The sequence below is a fragment of the Centrocercus urophasianus genome, unplaced genomic scaffold (genome assembly GCF_019232065.1).
Source record: "Centrocercus urophasianus isolate 14NV4802_14NV808 unplaced genomic scaffold, USGS_Curo_1.0 seq_16, whole genome shotgun sequence".
Lineage (NCBI taxonomy): Eukaryota > Metazoa > Chordata > Aves > Galliformes > Phasianidae > Centrocercus > Centrocercus urophasianus.
In genome coordinates, this window is record NW_024884711.1 from 26,567,715 (window position 1) to 26,590,486 (window position 22,772).

Here is a 22,772-nt window from a genome sequence, read left to right on the forward strand (position 1 = left end):
TTGGCATAAACATCATTTCTATATTTTATAGTAGTACATAGGCATATTAATACACTGAATTTTGAATGAGCTACATGAACTAAAAGGCACATACACATTTATTTTAATTAATGTTGAACTAAATTATATCTGTTACGAAGGGAGAAATAAAATGTTGTCGATAGCATTTTCTTCTGTAGCTCTTTTTACTCCTTACATGATCTTCCCCATGCCTGTTGTATTTGCACGCTTTAAAAGCTGGAACATTACTTTCTAAATAAAAAGGCAACCTATTGTACAGAAAATCTGGCTCATATTTGAGATTTTGTTTTGCACATGTCATACAAATAGCTTTGAATGGCCTCTTGCAAGGAGTGTTTTCATTAATCTCTCTTCAGTTTTCATTCCTGTTTCAAAGGATTGACTTCTATGATCAGCTGTAAACAACAAAGCCAACGATTTGACCAGAATTTTGCAAAATTGGAGACTGCACTAAATTCTCCAGACTTTCTTAGTAGGAAAACAGCAGAGCTGCCTCCAGAGAGAGCAATTTAACCCATTTTGATAAAAACAAACATTAATCTGTTAAAGGCTGGGGTTGCTTTGCAGTACTTAAAATCTCAGCTTAGTCCTAAATGGTAAGGTAAATTCAAACACAACTTCTGATTAGCTAGAAGAAGAGTAGCTAGTAGAAGAGAATTTAATTACTCTGTTGTTGCACTGGTCTTAATCTGTTTCAGTGAAAAAATAAAGCAAAACTGTATGACTCCTGACAACAAGTGCAATTAATATTTCAAGTAAGCCTTTGATATTTTTTCTCTCTAACATGACTTCTAATTAATTTTATTTCCTTTAAAGAAATGTAAATGCTGATCTATTGACAACAACCATTTCCCTTTAGAAATTTCTGAAGTTCACAGGCAGGCTTTCTATGTTTTAGTGCCCACCTCTGTCATGCATTACCGACACACAATGCCACTCAAGTCTTTTCAGTCTATATTACACAGGCCACCATGTTCCCATTATTTTCAAAGTACAACATCGAGTGCAAAACACAAGCACAACTTCTAAGCTGCAATAACTGAATGGAGTTTAAACCAGGAAAATACAAAATGTAGGAATAGTTATTTAATTTGATATTTGCACTCAGTGAACCATGTCCACAAATGTAAAACAGAATCATTAGCACCATGTATTACATATTCTCTTACACAGACGTTTTCTTCTTTGTTTAATACCAGAACCACTGCAATTCTCATTTGGATGATTCCAGCAATAGGTGGCATCATCAATCCATGTCCCAGTCAGCTCACGCAGGGAAACTGCAACAATGTTTCTGATGCTGTGTGAAAATATTAACTGCTGCATAAAGTATTTAAAATAGAAGTTAACAAATGAATTATTCAGTTAAGGCATTCAGGCAGATCTATGTAAAGCAAAGAAAGTGAAGTTTCATCAACTTACACTAAAATTTAAGTAAAAGCAAATGCATTCAGCAGTAGTTTCACACAAAAATATCACCAAATCATTGTCAAGGTTCAAATGCCAGTTTTTAATAATTTTCTTCCAGACGCATAATTGTGCTGGCCCTATAGTAAAATGGTAAAAAGTATTTACTTGATGTGTGAGCTATCCCCACTGGAAAAATCTGTGCTAATAAAGATTAGCACGTGTCAAAGACTGCAGGCTTAGGTCAAAAGCATGGAAAATTTCCAGCATCAGAAACAAAAGAATATGTTCATGGAAAAAAAATGAAAACATTTTATAGTTCTAAATAAACGACACACCTAGTCCTGTATAAGATGTAGATCTGAACCTAAAAACTCTTTTTTTTTTCAGACTGTGCCTAAGCCTCAGGAAAGATTTCCCTTGTAAAGTTCCCCAGACTTCTGCTTACTTGATTGTTTAAATTCAAGACATGGTGGGAATGCAGATTTTCATTTGGCTCTAGTGCTAAAGGATCCCTTCTGCAGTAAAATGTAAGATGCAGGATATAACGGGAAACAGGACAATAAATACTCAAGTTGTCCCCCCTTCATAACACTGAGATTTAACCAGGGAACAAACACGGCTGTGAGATACAGACAGCATTCCTGGATTTTGTGGTGTAATGATTTATTTACTTTCTGTGGTCATCTGGAGCAGTGATTTATGATTGCATTTTCTAGTGAAAGAATTACGATTGAAGCAATGAAGCACTGGCATTTTAAGAGCAGTGAGTCAGAAGAAAGAAATGATCAAATACCAGAATACCAAATAGATTAAAGTGTGAAATTAATCTTTCCAATTTCTGTCACAACAGAAGTTCAAATTGCATCAGGTATTCCATACCCCTGCGGCTGAAATGAAAAGTAAACATGAAACATCTAAGAAATAGATGAAAACAAAGCTCGCAAGTAAACATTTTGTTGACTTGAGCACATTTACATGCATCGGATAGGGAATGTCCATATTTGATCTATAGTCTGGAAGTCAGATTGGTTTGATTGGTCTGTGTATTAGCTTCCCAACCACATCTAATCTTTTTTATCCTCCTCCTGAAACATGGAAGGAACAGTATGCATTTACAGAGCAGGACCACAATAGGAAGAAAAATTGCTACCATAAATGAAGGTGGTGTGTACCAGATAAATTGGTTAACATCAACCCACTTATTCCAAGCAAACACCAGTGCATGAACTGTGCACAGCAGCAGAGCTATGTATCCCATCTTGCTCTGAAAAAAGAAAGATAATAAGCCATTTATTTTTTCCAGCTTGGCAAAAGATTACTCTGTTAAGCAAATATGGAGATCAAAAAGGTCCTCAACCAACACATCTAAGTGGTAGAAAAGAGAACATTAGGTTTTTTTAAAAAAATTAAAATTTTAGGCCTATAATTCTAGCATCCAATTGTACACCTATATGCTACCTTTAAAAAAAGCAGGGGGCACATTTTTCTGCTATTGTTGTAATACTGATAATATACAGAAGAGATAAAAGATTCCCAAAAATGGGTCGGTTCTCAGTATCTCAATTTGTGGATGTCCTCTGCATCCTGATGTCTTTTCTGATAAACTACTATGAGTTCAAAAGCAAGTTTATGAGCAGTTCAATCAATTGTTTGCAAAGGGAATTTTTAAAGTCAGTTTAAACCAGTAACTGTAGTAAGCATAGTACTATGATAAATTTGACTTAGGATTTGAATTTCAAGAGGAAAGGAAGAGTTATGCCAGAGTCACTAGCGGTTTTGAGTTTCCTGAGTACATAATAACCTTGTTTTTATTACAAAAATGGAACTGCCATCAGTGTGAAGTCCAACACTGCCTTTCTAATTTCTGAATCAATAAGAAATAATTTTTAAATATACAAGTTGTTTGTTTACAAAACTAATCCAATATATTACTATTAATGTTCTGGATATTATTATTATTATTATTATTATTATTATTATTATTATGGATTTCTTCACAATGATCATTTAATACAAGAAGTAATCATGCACTGGGAGACTCCCTACTATACAGTCTATGTAAGTCTGACAAATTTTTCCTGCAACTGGTGCATTAAATAGAATGGACAGAATCCCAAATCGTTGTCAGAAAATACACATTTCATATCTACATTTCAAATTGATATCATGTTTTCAAATGATAGGTGCTCAATAGGTCTTCAAATTTTCAGACTTTGGTGTTCAGAGATCTAACTCAGTGCTTATTTAACACACTATGATCATACTGATGCAGAACTAAGCCTGATTATTATTGTATTTTATTATTATCTTAAAATATATTATTATATTTTGTGTTATTATTATGCAATATACAGTGAACTAAGAGAGAAGCAAATACTTAGGTGAATAAAAAAGTACCCCAAACATCTGTAGAAAAACTAATTATGAGGTGGGTTTGATTTTGTGTCTGTTCCTTTTCAGAATGCCTCATTCTCAGAATACTGGTTTGGAGTGGGTTGTGTGACTGGTGACAGTGCAGATGGAAAACCTTTGCATTTCAGAAGGTACGAGCTTTCTGGACATTCTAGGCACCAGGTACTTCTCAGGCAGTACAGAATAGCCACAGTGGCTTCAAGTGAGCAACAAGCAATTCTTGTGCAGTGAAATCCCATGCTGTATGGCAACCCTACGAACTGGATCAGTACCACCTACTTCCAGTTCACACAAAGCTTTCCTGAAACATAAAAGGCACAGAAGATGTCTTAAATGCTTAAAACACCAGCAGTCTTTGACCTAAGAATAACTGCTGTTGACATTTCACAAGGTCAGAGGAGGAAAAAAAGATAATTTGGAGCTTTCTGTATGCCCTGACCATGACAGTATTTTCTCCTGCTGAAATAACAAATGAAATGAACATTTTCCTCTTTTTTTGTGTGTGTGTGTGTGAAGTGGTTAACAAAGGATGCTGAATAAACTTTCACATTGGTTTCTTTAATTATTCTGTATTTGATACCTTTAACTATGGATGATGTCAGCAGAAAACATGCAGTCCTAAAAATGTGGAGTTGATGACATGAAATGTATACCTGAATATAGTGGAACTCTCTCCAGGTCAAAGAGTGACTGACAGATGGGATTGATGCTATTGCCAATATGGCCAGCAAAGCAAGTCCCAGAATTCCTAGGGACACATAAATCTCCATCCTCCAAACATCATGTTCAATCCAGGCACTTTTTTTTTTTTGTTTGACCTGCAAGAAGAATCACAGAACGGTTTGAGCTGGAAGAGACCTTAAAAGGCTATATAGTCCAAACCCCCGCTATGGGCAGGGATGCTTCACTAGGTCAGGTTTTACAGAGCCCCATCCAACCTGAATTTGAACACTTCCATTGATGAGGCTCCCACAGCCTCTCTGAGCAGCCTGTTCCAATGTCTCACCACCCTCACCATGAAAAAATTCTTCCTTATATCCAATCTAAATCCTTCTGTTTTCAGTTTATAACCATTGCCCTTTGTTCTGTCACTACATGCCCTTGTAAAAAATCATTCTATCTCTTTTGTAAGCTCCCTTTATATACCGAAAGGCCACAATAAAGTCTCCCTGGAGCCTTCTTGTCTCCAGGCTGAGCAACCTGAACTCTCTCAGACATTTTCTATGGCAGAGGTGCTCCAGCCCTCTAGTTATTTTCCCAGCTCTCCTCTTAACTTGCTGTAACATGTTCATGTCTTTGTTGTACTGGAGACTCCAGAATTGGATGCAATACTCCATGTGGGGTCTCAAGACTCCTTTCAAGTGAAATAGAGTGGAAGAATCATCTCACCCTTGTCCTGTTGGCCATGCTTCTTTTTATGCAGCCCAGGATACAATTGGCTTTCTGGTGCACTTAGCAACTTTCATAAAGTACAGTTGTTTTCACAATGGTAATTAGGAAGTAAGATTTGAAACACGGTATTTTTGTTTGTTTGAATGTTTCTGAATGTAACAGTCATTTAACTGCAATGAAAAAGTCCCCACTGGTATCTGCAGAGCAAAGGTAGGCTTTGAATGAAAAGAATGTGCAGATTGCATCAGCATCTTGGCTCAGAAAAGACTTGTTCTGAGGCACGTTAGCCTGCCTTCACAGCATGAGAAATCTTACTCTTTGGCGAAAAAAATTCCATCTCTAACTAAATACCATACCTGGGAGCTTATAGCAACAGGAAATATATTTACAGCACTGTTTTATGGTGTAAATTTAGCAAGCATTCTTAACGACATTATCGTGCCAGAATAGCTGCTGAGTCCTGTGTATTCAACAAGTTGGTGCATTCAGCTGCGCAGAATACAGTGGTTGATCTGAATGAAAATAATAGGTGGATGTCAAAGCTTCTCCTATTTGTAACAGTTCTTTGATGCTATTGAGATCACCATTATATAATATGCTACAAATATGATAATTTCTTCATCTGCATTTAAGAATTGGAATCTCACAGAAATCTCTGGTAAACCATTCAAGCCAGACTACCAGGAAAGCTGATCTTCAATGTTTTCATTGTTTTGTTAAAAAAATTTCTTAAGAAAACATCCTACTCTGCTTTTTATAAAACGTTATCTTAGACTTTGAGGATATTAGAACTACCTTTGCAGTTTACACCCTATACTGGACTATTCCTTATAATGGAATACTTGTGGCTCTCAGAGTGATATATACACGTAGTATATACTCTCTAGTAACAGAGAACCTTAGATAGCTTTGCAAGCCATTTATTGCCCATGACTTGGAACCATCATAGAAATTATTTTAATTGGATTGTCTTAACAAGTTACTGTGTAGCAGCCAAACTGTAGAATCATCAGTGTTCACACGTTTAGCCTGTGGCAAATAAAAATTATTATAATTTAGCTCAGCTTTTTGCTGGATAATTTACTTTACAAAGATAATGTCTAAGAATAGCGTGTGCAGCAGTTTTTGTAGATAGTTGATTCCACTGATGCTGAGAAAACTAATCCACACTTAATTAATACTGTGCCAAAGACTTACGTGTACCTGTGAGGCAGTTATAATTATTATACACCAAGTCAAAAATTCCTAGGTGAAGAGAGTGACTTATTGAATACACACTGGCACAGCTGTGATGACTTTCGACTCCCTATTACATGCTTCAACTAGTAGGTCCTGCTCCATTCCTCTACTGTGCTATGTGGGGAGATACTTCCAAATCAGAGGCAATTTCTGAACCCATCATACCTGCTGGAATGCCCAGTTCAGCAACTTGTATCTGTATGATCTTCTCATCGGATAGCACAGGCTATAGCAGGCATGCATCACAGCGAAGAAGAAACTGAGAAGTCCAAATTGTTTTCTTGACAACATCCATCTATCCAGCCACAAGGGAAACCTTTTGTACTTAGTGCCAAAGTACAGCTGGAAACCAGCAGCTAATATTCCTGGTAAATATACCAGTGCTAAAAGGGTAATTGAAACCACTGGTAAGACTTTGTTTATGACAAGGATTGGAATTTTATAGAAAACATTTTCTTTTTTTGTTATAAAAGGATATATGACGTCTCTCAGAAAAGTGTAAATAAATGTCAATAATGAGATCACAGATGCTATCTTCAGTGGCAAGTGCCACCTGGGGAACAAATCCTGCTGGTAGTGTTGCTCTGAAGAGTATTCAAACTCACTAAAATGATGTGCTTGATGTAAGTTAAAAAGTGCAGTTACTTCTGGTGGATTGGTGACTTGCATATCCACATTCTGGAATAGACAGAAAGGAAATACCAGCGAGAACAAAAGAAGATTAAAACTGTAATCACAGTATTTGCTATCATAACTTGTATGCTATGCAGTTTCATTACTGAAACTGTTCAAAACCAACACACACACTGTGAGAGACAAGGTAGCTGAAAAATATGTTTCAAATAGTACAGTCAGTAATTGAGCAATTTTAGTGTTGATTTTCTATTCTACATTCCTTATGTATGGTGATTTCAAAATAGATTTTCATTCCAGGAAGTTAACTATACCACAAGAGAAGATTACGTTCTATAAAACATCACTAAAGCTTCTTATGATAAGTGTTCAAGATTTCACATTTCAGCTACAGATTTGTTGAAGTAACTCAAATAAATATGTGCAATAACAGAATCCAGAGATGTGAAGTACAATAGTTCTTTTAGTCACTGCTGTTTTAATGACAATTAATTTAGGGAATAAAGCTGTAAGTAGAAATATTTGGGATATAGCATATCAGTTGTGCCCCTTTCAACTCCGGGCTCAGTTCCCAGCTTTTCTTTCTGTCCACCCTAAATGCAATAATGTTCTCTTAGCATTTATGAAAACCTGTGAAACTGAGTCACTCCAGTTCAAAAAGCTGAATCTTTTACTGCCAAGTTGTCATTATTTGGTTCTAGTTTCACTGAAGATGCAGGTAGAATTATTACAGGCTTTAGAAGGAGCTAAGCTGGGACAAAATATTAGCGTATTACACATTGTTTTACACTGAGATAACATATTTAAAGATTGCCCAGCTCTTATGGTCTGGAGAAGAGGTGTTTGATCAAAATGGAAATCCATGCATGCATCAACAGCAGGACTTTGCAGTTGATGCAGCAGACAGCTGTCCAAGGGGGGAGGCTGAGACTACACAGCATTAATAAGCATGCAACTCCTTCTAGTATTCCAGTGAAATGTAAAGTGAAGCTGAACTAATGTGGCAACAGCTCAGCTTCAGAATGGCTAATGTTGCAGGTGTCCCAGTCTCCAGAAAACGATACGGCAATGTCAGGTTTGAGGAAGGTAGCTACCAGTAGTTTTAAAGATGTAAGTTGACATTCACGGAATCATAGAATCATTTAGCTTGGAAAAGACTTTCATGGCCTTCATGATCATCAACTTCAAATCATTCTGTAAGGATACAGGGGATTTGCCTATTTCTGTGATCTTACCTGTTTTTATTCTTAAGAATCAAATATATTGAAACTGATTAACTGATTAACACAAGGGTAAGTGGATGCCAGTCTTGTGTTCATCCTCTCCAATACAGGGTGTTTTGCTTTCTATTAACTGTGAGATAACAAAAGTACATTGCTATCTTGCCATAAAATCTTAAATGGAGTCAAGGCAGCCTGTTCCTGCATGTCTGACTGATTTGCCTATAGTGCCTCAGGGTAAAATTAAAGGGCATAGTCTTTATTAGGGTTTTACAATTGAAGATGCTTATCAAATGATAAAAATGTATATTTTTGATGAACACTGAAGGTATATCCTAAGTAACTTGTATTCTGTAGACAGTGAAGAATAGCGTAGTTCATGCATTACACAACGTGATATTAGTATAAATTATATAAACTGAGATTTTAACACTTTTAACTAGCACAAGACTTGTGCATTTTTTAATTATGAAATGTGATTTAACTGAATCAGTTGTTCATCATCTTTTTAATGTCTTGATGTCAATTTGTGAGAAGACTTTAAAAGCACTGATGATCTGCCAGTGTTACGGAAACATGGTGCTTTTGGACAAAATCAAACAAAAGACCGCAATTTTCTGCATGACATATGAACTGCTCTTTTATAGAAACATTACCAAGTCACTAAGGTTTTCTCTATTTCTTCTTGGTATGATGTTCTGAAATGCATTCTGGTCAACGGTATGACTATCACCTTCCCTCTTCTCCATTGCAGAAACTGCCTGAAAAACAAACACAGGATGAAAAACAGGTTTTGATAATCCCCTACTGGAATTTTGAGGCCTCTTTGTCCACAAAATGTTTTCTTCCCCCTTCTCCACCCGTTTGACAGAGAAGTTGTTATTTTTATTTTTCCTAAGTAAAGTGGAAAGCATACGAATCAACAGAACAAAGTAACTGAAGAAAAGTAAGCTAAATGCCTGCATCACCAGTGGAATGAAAGATTTAATTCAGGGTGAAAGTTTTTAAATAGAACAATAAGGTTTGAAACAGCTTTTGTTTGTGGCATAACAGGTAAAATGTTATAAAGATGGATTTTTGATAAGTTTACAAAAAGCTTCAACAAAACAGTGTCTAATCCGATAACAGGCTGAACTTGCTGATATAAGAAACCCACATCAATTTGTGGTTGCTAATACTTCTTAGGTTTTATGGATTTTACAGTCAGCCTGTGGCATCAAGACTGTCATGAATCTCCAGCTGAAGCTTTGTTCATGCTGCTCCAAGGTACACTTTCAATTCTTATCACCCACTAGAAGCAGCAGAAATGATTCTTAAAGATTGTAAGAAATCAGAAGCCAGAAAACAAAGAGGAAGATAAGGGATAAAATAAAATAGGTATTTGTCTCTAGAGATCCTAAGACAGCAGTAGAGACACTACTCTGAAGAAGTCCTGAGAAGGCTGTTAAGCAACTGCGAGGAGTTACTTCCCCAAGAACTTCCAACGCACTCACCACCTTGCCACGCGCTGCCTGAGGAGATGTGCTTGTGCCACACCACTGGGAGCTCAAAATGCCAGACCAGTGTAAGTTTTCTGTGGCTGCCTTCAAGGCTGGGACTAATTAGCTCCTCTGTGTAGACATCCCAACGAACAGCTGAATTGCTATGTATGATATTAATTTTCTAAATACAGGTTATTTTATATCCATCAAACTTTCGGAGAGTTGTATCTAAATGTGACAGTTGTACTATTTTTCTGTGCATAGTTTCTTCAGTGGATGAGTCTCACAGTCTTCTACTGTCTGGTAGAAGGGATTGCTTTCTACTAGGCCACCAGACTTCCAACGCCTAAGTATTCTTTTCCTGATCTTCTGATCATCTTCTGATGTTTTTCCCTGCTAACAAGCTCCCCCTTTGGGCATAACTTTTTAGCGAAGTGTTGCAGAGTAGGGTCAACAAGTGCTTCTCTCCAAAGGTCAAGCGATTAACCCTTTCCTATGCCAGCTAATGGGTAGTCTGTACATCCTGCACACAAGAAAACATGCTGCTACAAACACATTTCTACTTTCTTTCTCTATTGCAAAAAATAAATGCAGTGATTTTATCACAGGTATCTTCACCAAGCCTCAGCTCTTCCAGTCCCACCTTTAGTTAGGAAATTCTACTTTTATCTGTTTTGATATATAGTGTATTTCTAGTTGTTACAATGGCAAAGAGTAGTTTAAAGACTTACTTGGAAAACACAGGTAACAACGTGATTTCCAGATCTGTTGTTAAAGGAACTCAGAATATTAAGGGCATTCACACTGTACCCCCTGATTTTTAACATATGAAGTGAGGAAGGGGCGGGGGGGGGGGGGGAAGGGAAGGACGTAAACAACACTGAATCTGACATTTTGCTTTCTTGGGTAATGAGACTGAGTTTTGAAAATTGTTAAAGCAGCTTATGACTCACATTTTTGCTGCTTCTTTGGTTTTTTTTTTTGTACTGACCTCAATTAAGCTTTCAGCTGTTAATACCACCTGTCTACGGGGTGATTAGACAGTGATCCCAGCCTCTTTAGAACTGTCCTCTTTTGGCTACCACATTGTCTAGGAGGTCCAAAAGTAAATTTTTGATTGGGAAGCTCTGCGTGGGAGACTCAACTCACCTGAGTTGAGCTGCTATCACTTCTAACTTAGAAGTGACAAATCCAGAAACAGCTTCTAGCTAAAGATCTGTATTGGTGTTAATGTAGTAAATTATATCATGAAGAGAAAAAAAAAATAAAAAAATCAAGTGCTGGTCAGTTGCTGGCTCAAAAAATTGATTTTGGGAATCTATTTTAATAGAATCTTAAATACCCTCTTAATGCTTCACATGGCAGGGAGGAAAAAAAGAAGGAAAAAGAAGATAAATTTGTGTGAGTGAATATAATAATATTATATTTTATATAAAATATAAATTTTCTCTAATAGGGAAACATACGAGTTACAGCCATGCAACTGCATGCGAGGAAGCATAGGTGCCGAACTACTATAGCGTACTTGGCTTCTGACACCAGGGTTAACACAGAACTTTTTTATTCACTCAATAACATTGCACAGTAATAGCCTTGGGAACTCTAAATATGAGCACTTACAGTTCTATTATTCAGTGAGTTATGAATCGTCAGAACGAAGTCATCTACAGCATGGCTCTGTCCGGAACACGTCTGAAGAAAGTCCTGTCGAAGACAGAAACCAATTGCAGCCATGTGTCAGTCACAAGTGCTCTAAAAGAAAACAGGGTAACAATGCCTGTCCTCCGTGCTCACCCCTCACCCCAAAGGCAGCAGTACCACCAGCTAGGAACGAGGATGGAGGGCCTGCAGCTGAAGAGAGCTGAGCTTCCAGCGTCGCGAGCCCTGAGAAACAAGGCTAATGAGAGCACTGAACCAGCAGGGACCCAAACCGGGCAGACCTGACTGCAAAAACATCCTCCCAAACCAAATGAAAGGTTTTCCTGAATAAGAGTTTTCAGCGCTGGCTCTGTGAATTAAAAAAAAAAAAAAAAAAAAAAAAAGCCAAAAGAAACAGCCTGAGATAACAACGAAGAGATGGGAGAACGCGGGACAGGGAAAGCGTCCCACTGCGCCTTTGGCACCGCTTGGAGATGACAACGCGACAGCGATCGGACAGCCGCCTGCCTTCAACTAGGTTGATGTACGGCGCAGCACCCTACAGACAGCAAGAACTCGTCGTGCTGCCCATCTTCTCACGCAGCCCCTCCGGAAAGCCTCACACGGAAGGTTCGGAGCTCGCTCCCGTCCGTCGGAGTGCGACTGGGACGGAGGAGCCCGGATCCAGGCCCACCGCCGGGACCCGTCCGGTGCCGTCCAGTCCCGTCCCGTCCCGCGCCGGAAGCCGGCGGCAGCCCGGCCACGCGCCCGCCCGCAGTTCGGCCAGCGCCGCCGCCTCGCGCCGTTCGGGGCGCACCCACCTCAGCCCGCCGGCGGTACCGCTTCTTCGGCCCGGCGGGGGGCGGCAGCGCGGGGCTTCCCCCGGTTGCGGCCGGGAACACGGCGAGGCTCCACGAGCAGGGGGCGAGGCGCCGCCGTGCGGGAGCCGGTACGACTGCGTCGAGGAAGGCGGCCTCAGGTTAGTCACGGAGCGCCCGGCGGCCTCCGAGGAGGGGAGCGGCGGGGGGAGCCGGCTGCAGCCTCCACCCCCCCGCCCGGCCCCGCCCTCCGCGCCCATCCCGCCGCCCTCGATGCCGGCCGGGCGCGGGCCGGCCGCCCCTCGTTCCCAGTGCCTCCCGGGGCCCGCGACTCGTGGCCCGCCGGGACAAAGGGCGCATTCACCTGTACCCTGCCCGCCCCGGAGGAGGAAGGAGAGGGAGGGAGACTGGCTCCGCTAAATGCGGCCCTTCACGCCCCTGCTCCTCTCCTTTCGCTCGGTTCTTCCTTCGTTGATCCTTCTCAACTCGTCGCTCCCGCAGCTTGGCACAAAGCTGAATGTAAGAGTAATCCTCACTTGAAAAACTACATTTATTGGTTTATTTTTTTTTTTCCTCCAAATACCATCATATCCTTTTTCTGTGCTGGTTATTCTGGAAAGGCACTTTTGTCACATAGCAGTGCGGACTGGCATTATTTCATGCAAACTTCGTATTAGAGGATATGTCAGCATTTAGTGGCTTGCTGGCATTGCAGAGCACGCGGGCAGTCCGCCTCAGGAATGTTTTCATTTCTCCACGCAGAGCTCATCGTGCCTTCCCCGGGATGGCTCTGCAGAAACCACGCCAAATTCCATCCCTTTTTTTAACCTTGGGAGTATATCAGCTTTCTTCCTTCTCGAGAAAAGTTCGATGGACACAGCCTGCAGCAGAATGCTGTGTCTGCCTTAGGAGGGATATGGGTAGAATCATTGCTCCTCTTGTGTTAAAGCAAAACTGTAACTTTTAATTTTTCCATACTGTTGCCATCATTAGAATATTTGTCTGTGCTTTCTGTGCTTTGCATGAAGGCTATTTCCCATATGCTTTTTTTTTTTTTTTTTTTTTTTTCCCACGGTTGCTAAGTTTTGTATGCTCTCACTTTCTGAAATCGCTACTTCATTTTCTTCTCGGCTCCTTTTTTCCTACCGTCGGTTTTGGGCTGCTTCATCCCGGTGAGCAGCAGCATCAGCAGGGGGACACCTAGCGGAGGGCGCGCGCTGCAGCCCGGCTGCCGGAGCCGGAGTTTGTTGTCTAAAAAGTCGACAGCAGCGTCTTACTCAGTGATTCTTCTCGTGGGAAGTCACTGGGATGAGTTAGTGATATAGGGACTGCATTTATAGACCAAAATGTAGCTCAAGAGGTGGTTCAGCATCCGGACAGCCCATGTTAGTTTAAGCTTCTTTAATAAAATGCCCAAGAGCTCAGCTTGTGAATAATTGTTCTCAGAAGATGAGACAGAAAGCCAGGCCCAAGTGAACCATGCTACCAAGTGCCCAGGCAGCTGCTCTGCCCATGTGCTCCTGGTAGCTCTGGCCATCACATTACCAGTCCCTGCATACTGAGGACTGTACAGTACCTATCTGTGAATAAAAATGGAAACCACACTTTATGTTGGTTCTGACAAAGTAGAAGTGCTTAGGTTGATGTGAAAGTACTGCCTCCTACTTATTTCCATGGAAATTACATCAGATACAAAGAGCACAATAATGCTGTTTGATAGAGAAGACTCTCAGATACAAAACACTATTTTTCAACGTAGTCACCACTATTAGCTATGCATTTTTGCTGGTCATGAACAAGAGCCTGCATGCAACACTTACAAAAGTTTGCATGGCCGTCTGGAACATGGCTTGTCTTTCACATTGCTGAAAGTCACCACCGCTGAAATGTATCACTTACCATCTCACTGTGCTCATATCCACTGTTCGGTCTCCAGAAACATTCAGCAAGCATCCGTGAATGTCAGTGGGTGCCATTTGTTCTGCATGTAGGAATTCATTTCCACACCTCTGCTTCATACACACTTCCATGTCAGACACCATTTTGTCAGAGTATTCCTCTGCACCCATCTGTCACATGGCAACAAAATGTAATGGAATATTGGTAGGCAGGTTCAACCTCTACTGCTATACCACCAGCATCTGCCTTTGACCCTGGGGGCAAGTTAATAATGTAGGAGGCATTACTTTTGGAGCAGTCCATGGAGATTAAAATGCCAGAGAGAACTTTGTTGTCTATTCCAAAGCATGACTTCCAGATATTCAAAGCACTACATGTATGTGGTTACTAGAAAGCAAACTGCCAGACAGTCCTCTCTCAGACAGTTCCAACAAGATCAGTCTGCCGCATGCTGACAACTTCGTGCAGGTATTTGTGCAAGTGCTGTTCAAGAAGTGTGAGAAGGTAGGAACACCACAGGAATCAGGAGTTGATTCAAAATGAGATAATTTTTCCTGGCACGTGCAGAATGGGGGAAATTTTACTGACAGAAAATTAAATTTGTGCAAGTTTAGCTAGCTCCAGTCACTTAGAAGCATGTCAGTATTCTGTAACTATTGCATGAGCTGGGTGAGAATCATGTTTCTGTAGCTACTGAAGCGTGATGGGGTATTTTCTGGAGCTGATAAACACTCCGGTGGCTCTCTGTGCAGTCTGTGTTTCAGCACTTCTTCATTACAAACAGATTCTGTGGGTTATATTGACATGAGGGAATGGTAAATTGCATTTTCTGGAGGAAAAATAAAAGATTACATCATTGACAAGATGACCTGACAGTGGTGAGTCAGGAGAATGTTTTCACCACAGTTTATACAGGAAGAAGTCTGTGGGCAGGGCAAGTCTTTCACAAATGCAACTGCTCTTTGGACTATGAGCTCCGAGGACAACTTGCCAAATGGTGGGAAATGTGGTGCAGCCTTCCAGTAACACACAGGCCTGCATATAATCATCCCAACGCTTCCTCTTGCTCTGAACTTGTTTAGTAAGCTAACTCTTACTGTTAGCAAGATGACTCCAGCTTGCCCTGGTGTGCTCAGAAATGATGCTGTACAAGGGGAAATGGTATGGAAGGCTGGAAACTGTTCCCTGTATTTAAACAAGTGCAAATGGGCCTGGTTCAGCTGTTGAAATGATGGCTGGGCTTCCAGGACAGCTCGAGAAGATTCAGCAGAGGTTTTCCAAAGTGGCTAGGGGCTTGCAGCAAATAGTCTCTGAGTGTAGATGAACATACTTAGTTTGGTGGAAGAGCAAAGTATGGTGCGATGTAGCAGAAGCTCTCAGGAAGAGTATAAAGGTGACCAAAAGAAGGCTGGCAGCAGGGCGTGAGAGATGATTGTGCCCCTCTACTTTGCTCTTGTGAGGCTCCATCTGGAGCCAGGTCCATCTGTGTCCAGGTCTGGGGCCCCCAGTACAGGAAGGATGTGGAGTCATTGGAGCAGGTCCAGAAGAGGGCCAGAAAGATGGCTGGAGATCTGGAACACCTCTATTATGAAGAAAAGCTGAGGGAGCTGGGCTTATTCAGTTTGAGAGGGATCCAGGGACATCTCATTACTGCCTTCCAACACTTACATGGAGCTTGTAAGCAGGAGAAAGATCAACATTTTATGTGGTCTGATAGTGACAGGATAAGGGAGAATGGTTTTATACTAAAAGAGGGGAAATTTAAATTAGGGAGAAATTTTTCACTGAGATGGTGGTGAGGTGCTGGCTGCCCAGAGAAGCTGTACATGCCTTATCCCTGGAGGTGCTGAAGGCTAGGTTGGATGGGGCCCTGCATAATCTGATCTAGTGATTGTTAACCCAGCCTGTGGCAGAGGGCTTGGAACTGGATCTTTTGAGGTCCCTTCAAACCCAAGCCATTCTGTGAAGCTTAACTCCTGCTGGTAGTGCTAAGGAGTATGACAGACAGAGACTGCAAACTGCAGTTTGAGACTTCATATTGGATATTACAAAAAAAAATCTTTGCTGTGAGAACAGTGAACATTCAGATGAACTGTGGAATTTTTCAAATTTTGCTATACAGAGTGATAGCTGAATTCACAGAGTCCCTGAGTTGTTAGGGCTGAAGAGAACCTCACTGATCATATAATCCACCACCTCCACTCTCTCACCCAAAGCAGCATCAACTAGAACTGGGTTTTGCAAGGACTGAGACTGCACAGCCTCCCTGGGCAAATGATTCCAGAATTTAGTCTTAGTAAACAAGCACCAGCTTCCCAAGCCTTTCCATGCATATCGTATGCTTTTGTCCCACATGGCCCCATGCTGAAATCAATTCACTCTTGCCCCACTTCTAGCTCAGAACAGGACACGACTGTGCTGATGGGTATGAAAGGTGCTGAGGGAAGGGGAAATATCGCTTGTCTCGTCCAGCTGGCACTGTTCCTCCTAGTACAATCCAGAACTTGATCTTACTCTGAGGGGGATTGTGGACTGGAGACCTCCAGAAGTCCTTACAACCACAATTCCCAAGTTTTCCCAAGAGTATATACTCTCCCAAGAGTATATCCAGTACTTCATGAGTTGATGAGTCAGGAGAATAGACTTGGTCTATCCCATTTTGCTGCTTACCCTGGAAAAAAACTTGGATATTAAAGCTGAAATATTGTGAAAGACATAGGAAGAAACACCCAGTATTTTTGAGGGTTTTTTTTCTGGTTGGATACCAATGAAAAACACAACAGTGGAAGGCAATGTTCCACCAATGAGATTTTACAAAAACAATAATTCCTCAGAGAACGACTGAAAATGACTGAGATGAAGCAGAAAAATTACTGTGTGGTTTGTATTTGGCAACTGATTTGTTTTGGTAACGTGGAGAAAACTGTTTATAGAATTGGGTTTTTAAACTTTTTTTTCTTTTTCTTTTTGACTCTTTTTTTTAAGTTCTTTTTTTTCCCCAAAACAATTCCTGGACTCTCAAGACAAAGACTAGAACTGATGTAGGGTTATTGTGCTATTGTCTGGACAACCTGAACACATAACTGGTACTACTGCACATGGCTCTCTTCTCATCTTCAGGCAACCAAGAAAGGCAAATGCCTCTTGCCTTGCTGAGAACTGAAATGAGGTCAAAACTAAGTGAGTGAAGAGTCCTCAAAAAGTATTGCTACTGTTGTCGGCCATATAGTTGTAGTTTGCTTTCACCTAGCACAGAGTCAGGAAAGTTACAGATATAGCAGGGAAAACATCAAAAATCCAAGTAGACAGCAAAGAAACCAAGATCCAGAGTTGCAGGCAGATCACAGAATCATCACAAAATCATAGAATGGCCTGGGTTGGAAGGGACCTCAAGAATCATCAAGTTTCATCCCCCTGCCACAGGAAGGTTGCTGGATGAAGTACCAGACCAGATTGCCCAGAGCTTCATCCAGCCAGGCCTTAAACACCTTCAGGGATGGAGCATCCACAGACTTTCTGGGCAACCTGCCCACTCTCTCAGTACAAAAACTTCCCTTTGACATCTAATCTAAATCTATCCTTGCAGTGTCTGTGTTCCCATATCCCCTCCTTTAGTTTAAAACCATTTCCCCTTGTCCTATCACTATCTACTGTTGTACAAAGTTGATTTCCCTCATGTTTATCAAGTGCATTTAAAATTGGAAGGCTGCGATGAGGTCTCCCTGCAGACTACTCTTTTCCAGGCTGAAGAAGCCTACTTTCTTCAGCCTATCCTAAGTAGGGGTGCTCCAGCTCTTTGATAATCTTCACGGCCTTTCCTACTGGTTGTGGCAGGAAACTTTTCTTGGCTGCTGCCTAACTCTTCTTTGCAAAGTATCACCTTCAGATTCTCACCTGTTGCTGCCACAAACTATAGTTTAGTTTAGCACTGGACATGAACTAGGCTGCCAGGGTGAGCATGTCTTAGCACTGTCTGTCACAGATGTTGCCAATTGAAGAGGTGGACAGCTTGGAGCAGTTAAACTGCGAGTCCAGACTTAAAGCTGCACTTGTGGTATGGTCCAAAGGAGAAACTAAGAGCAGTTTTTTGGGTCAGAGATTTGTCTGGAGAAAAGTTTGTGTTGGAGAGCAAATTATTCCTACTGCTTGATTTTTGTTTTATCCAGGGCAATTCACTTGTAACATAAACACAACAAAGAAATACGCATTACTTTTTTTTTTCTTCTTCTTCTTCTTTTTTTTTTTCTTTCTTTTTTTTTTTTTTTCTCTTAATGGAATCAATTTCTAAGGCTCTGATCACTGGGTAAGTGCTCAGATCAAAAGGGCCAGCATTGCTGATATCAGTGTATTGCTTGAGCATTGGTTATTCCTATATTTTTTACATTTGTGTTTTCTCATTCTCAAATTTCATAGGTCTGCTTTAGCTGTCAAGTACATTTTGACAAGTTCAAGTCTGGGAGCTGCTACAATACAGAAGAGAATGAATGAGGTGAAAAGTTAGGAGTCCCTGAGAAGATTCATTGGATTGCAAGTAAGTGAATGACAGATGAGAAGGCAGTGATGGTTAGTTATGTTATCTGGATCTGTTTTTTGAGAAAAAACAAACTACTTTGCTTTCAATTGTCATTTCAATTGTATTATATAAAATAGTAAATCCTGCAGACTAGGGAGTTGTGGGTTTACTTAAGTGTTGAATCCTAAATAGGATAGAGCTGATTTGGGAATGGAAGTGCAAATGCCCTCTGTTCCTACTCTGAGTGGAAATTGCAGGTATAGTTGGCAATTCTGCATCTACACCAGTATGCTTTCTCCTTCTTGGATAATGTCATCTGAGAACAAAGACATCAGACAACATATTTGATTTATTGTCATATAATAAGTTCCCTTTATCCAAGGGAATATTATAGTAAAGATCAGATAAGCAGGCAACTGCGCTGTCACCTAGCCAAGTAAAGGATAGCTATTCTTAGTGAGTAACATTGTTAAAGTCAAACAAATGTCTTACTTGGTCTGGATTTATCACTAAAATTCTGATTCAAAGAAGTGATTCTCAAACTACTTGAAATACTTGAATTCCCTAAGAGTGTTTAAATCATCAGTGTCAAGTTGCAGGGAGCTGAAGAAAAGAAATACATTGGAAAAACTCTAAAGCTCAAGATTGTTTGAGAGAGCTGTTCAATCCAGACCAACACATAGAAGAAAGGGAATTATGTACTGTTGGTCATGAATTAAGAGAACTCAGTAGAACCACAAGCACTGAATAATTTTTAACAGTTATGCTTTTAGACACTGTTGAAAGTACAAATAAAGGTCACGTGACTTTTTTTCAGTTAAAGTTCAATTCAGTGAGTTGACAAACAACTCAAAGTAGAGAACAATAGCAGTATTTTAGTTTCTTACTCTTTGTAAAAGAAATTCCATTCTGGTTTTCAAGTATACACATTACAGATGAATATAGAAAGCACTTCCACTCCTGCTTTACCCAAGTAACACTACTTCTAAAATTTTTCTGATAATACATATCATTTATTGGAAACTATTCAGAAGTATTTTTTGGTATTTAAAATTGTAATTTGATTGAATCAAGGATAGTGCTATCCTTTGTGTTTCATCATATACTCTTAAAGTAATGCTTGTCTTTTTCACTGCTCTTTTACTTATAAAACATTTAACATTGTACTGTTATCCCTTGAAGCAGTTGTATAGGAACTGTTGATCACTGCCTGAACCTCTGACTGATCACCTGAGGCGAGCACTGAGTCAGCCACAGGAGCACAGGTGAAGGCAATTCAGCTGTGCTGCTGGAAGGGGTGGAGCCTGGCTGCACCTCTCGCAGACCCATTTAAGTGCTGACTGCCACTGAGGAAGGATCTCTTTTTGGAGATTGCTCCTTGTGGAGTTTACAGCAAGGCTGTGACAATGGTGAGCATTCCTATTTGTTTTGATCATCTTTCCATTGTGATAACCTTACTAAGCCTAACATTTGTACACCTCTTGATTGTACAAGCAGTTATGGTACTGCTCTGATTGTGGTGTTGTATGATCTCATCACATGCATGTCTCTGGAGTATAGAACTGACTTCCTTAAAATACTTGTAATGTCAAAACTACTGGTAATAAAAGTAATGATAATTGATTATCAAAAAAGCTTCAGTGCTGTAAGGCTGTAAAACTTAAAGGATACTGTGGGCCTCAGAGAGGAATGATTATTGAGCAAAGAGAATATTAGGTATGTTGGTGGGCATTTGACTTCTCTCAGGAGCTCTCTTAAATTTTTGTCTGTGGTTTTTCTTTCAGAAAAACACTTTGTTTAAATCTGGTTATGAAATAAATAGCCATGGTAAGTTTTCTGCAAAGGCATGTATGGGTATTTATTACTTCCAATTGTTAAAAAGAACTTCTGAAACAATATTTGTACAAGTGTTAATCTGAAATGAAGATGCTTTGGAATGTACACGATGAAAAACATTTGATGTGCTTTGTTGCCTTTAGCTCTGGCTCCCAGTTAAATGTTGTGGTTTAGGAATGGCATTCTAATGTCATTATATTTGCTGTTGAAGACTTCTGAAGGTATCTGGTGAGACCACAGAACTGTTGGAATGCTGTATGAGCCTGCAGCCATGTCCTTTCCCAAATCTTCTATCTCAGGAATCTCCCAGGAAATCTTTATGCTTCCCATATCATTTAAAATCCTTACAGTGTGTAAGGTATTTTTTGTACTATATTGTGCACTTATGCCATTGTTTTTTTTTGTTTTTTTTTTTTTTTTTTTTTTGGTCTATTCTGCAGCTCCAACAAATGCTAGCATAGTTTAGAGTGTTAAACACCAACAGAAATACTGATGCTGCAGTGTGCATTTTGAAGGCTTCTTCAGAACAACAGGAGATACAAGCATATAGGAAAGCGGTGGAGTTAAAGAATGGTTTTAAGAGCATAGTGAGACAATGATTAGTGGCTGTCAGGTTGTGGTCATAATTCTCCATTGTGGTGTTCAGCTGCTGGATGTCATTGTAATAACAACAAATTCCCTTAAAAAAAAAAAAAAAAAAAAAAACAGTAAGGTATAATTAATTTTGGCAGTACTCATAAGGCTTTTATTGGTTATTGTGATGTCTTTGAGAAGTAAACAGGTGTGAGAAATTCTTCAAACACTAAGTGAAGTGAACTGAGGTACTTGAACAGTTTATCAGACAATTGTTATGAATTTGAAATTTAAATAAATAAGGAATGTAATCTGCCAAAACATTTGGAATTATTTAATAATTGGTCCAATTATTTAACAATTTTAAATAATACAATGATTCATTTAAAGCAGTAAATGTTTCGAAGTTGTCTGCCTTCAGATTTAGGGCAACTTTTTTTGTGCGTGTGGGATTACTACATTGATACATTTATTATGACTGACTGGTAAGGGAATTGTTGCTTTTATCCGAAGACTGTCAGCACTGTTAGACATATGACATATTTCAATACAGAAATAATTGTGCTAATTAGAGCTTGTTTAGTTGAACATTTTGCCAGAGATGGAATTATTTCTCAAAATAGAAGTGTTAATATTGATATTTTATACCAATTATAAGATCTTAGAGCAAGAATATTTTTGAATCCAGACAGTTTTACTACTTATGAAGAAAAAGACATTCTGCACAAAACTACATACTAGAATTCTATCTTAAGATTTGGACAGGTAGAAAATAATATTGTATCTGTGGTTGAAAGTATAATGTTCCTGTTGTCCAGGAGTACTGACTATATTACATGACTAACAGCAGACTACAAATGGCTGTGGATAGCTGAATTGTAAGAAATAATCTATGGACTCATCAAATGATCCAAGAGCTGAGGTCCTTGATCAGACCTTTTGTTACTGCTTGGGACACTTTATCAGCTTTGGAAGTAGAAGGGGGACAAGCATAAGGATTCAAGGGTGAAATGGAGCAGGAAACTAGGTGGGACTGCAAGAGATGGGAAGTTCAGACAGGGCAGGGGAAGAGAAGGTGTAGGAGTATCGTATGTATGAATACCTGATGGGAGGAAGTAAAGAAAAAGGAGCCAGACTATTCTAAGTGATGAGACAATAGACATAAATTGAAATACAGGAAATTCCAATTAAACACAAGAAAAATCATCCTGATTAACTTCAGGTCACCTGAAAGTGATTGAGAAAATGTGAAGAGACTGAAATCAAACCCCACAGTGATTTGTCATCTTAATGACTGTGGATGCTTTCAGAAATTGTACTTCAGAGTGCCTTAGCTTAAATATGGTGGATGGATGTTTCACAAGAGTTTGGTGGGAGCTCTAAGTCCATATCATCACAGTAAGTGCACTCAGAAATCTACTTTTGTCTTTTTTTCTTGTGTTTTTGTTGTTTTTGTTTGGTTGGTTATTGGCCCTCGCTTGAAGTCAAGAGAAGAAATCTGTTTTTCTGCTGTTCTTTTATTTTTTTTTTTTAGCGGGCTTATTTTAATAGGCTGAACTAGGGTGGCTTATATCTAATGGTCTTCTGAGAATTCTGTCTCTGTCAATTCTACTTGAGCTGTCATTGAAATTGTAGGCAGAGATATTGCAGTGAAAACAAAGACAGACATTGACTTGGACTAAACCAT

General features: G+C 39.8%; 1 protein-coding gene across 1 annotated transcript; it reads right to left on the minus strand.

Annotated features, from left to right (window-relative positions):
- STEAP1 (STEAP family member 1) lies at nt 1-12,345 on the minus strand. Its single transcript, XM_042817468.1, has 6 exons — nt 12,268-12,345; nt 11,429-11,512; nt 8,984-9,088; nt 6,640-7,152; nt 4,497-4,661; nt 1-2,695 (listed from the first exon to the last, which is right to left on the minus strand). Exons 3-6 carry the CDS (start codon nt 9,074-9,076, stop codon nt 2,438-2,440), a joined length of 1,029 nt encoding a protein of 342 aa, XP_042673402.1. The 5' UTR covers nt 9,077-9,088; nt 11,429-11,512; nt 12,268-12,345; the 3' UTR covers nt 1-2,437.
- Nucleotides 12,346-22,772: the final 10,427 nt, after the last annotated feature.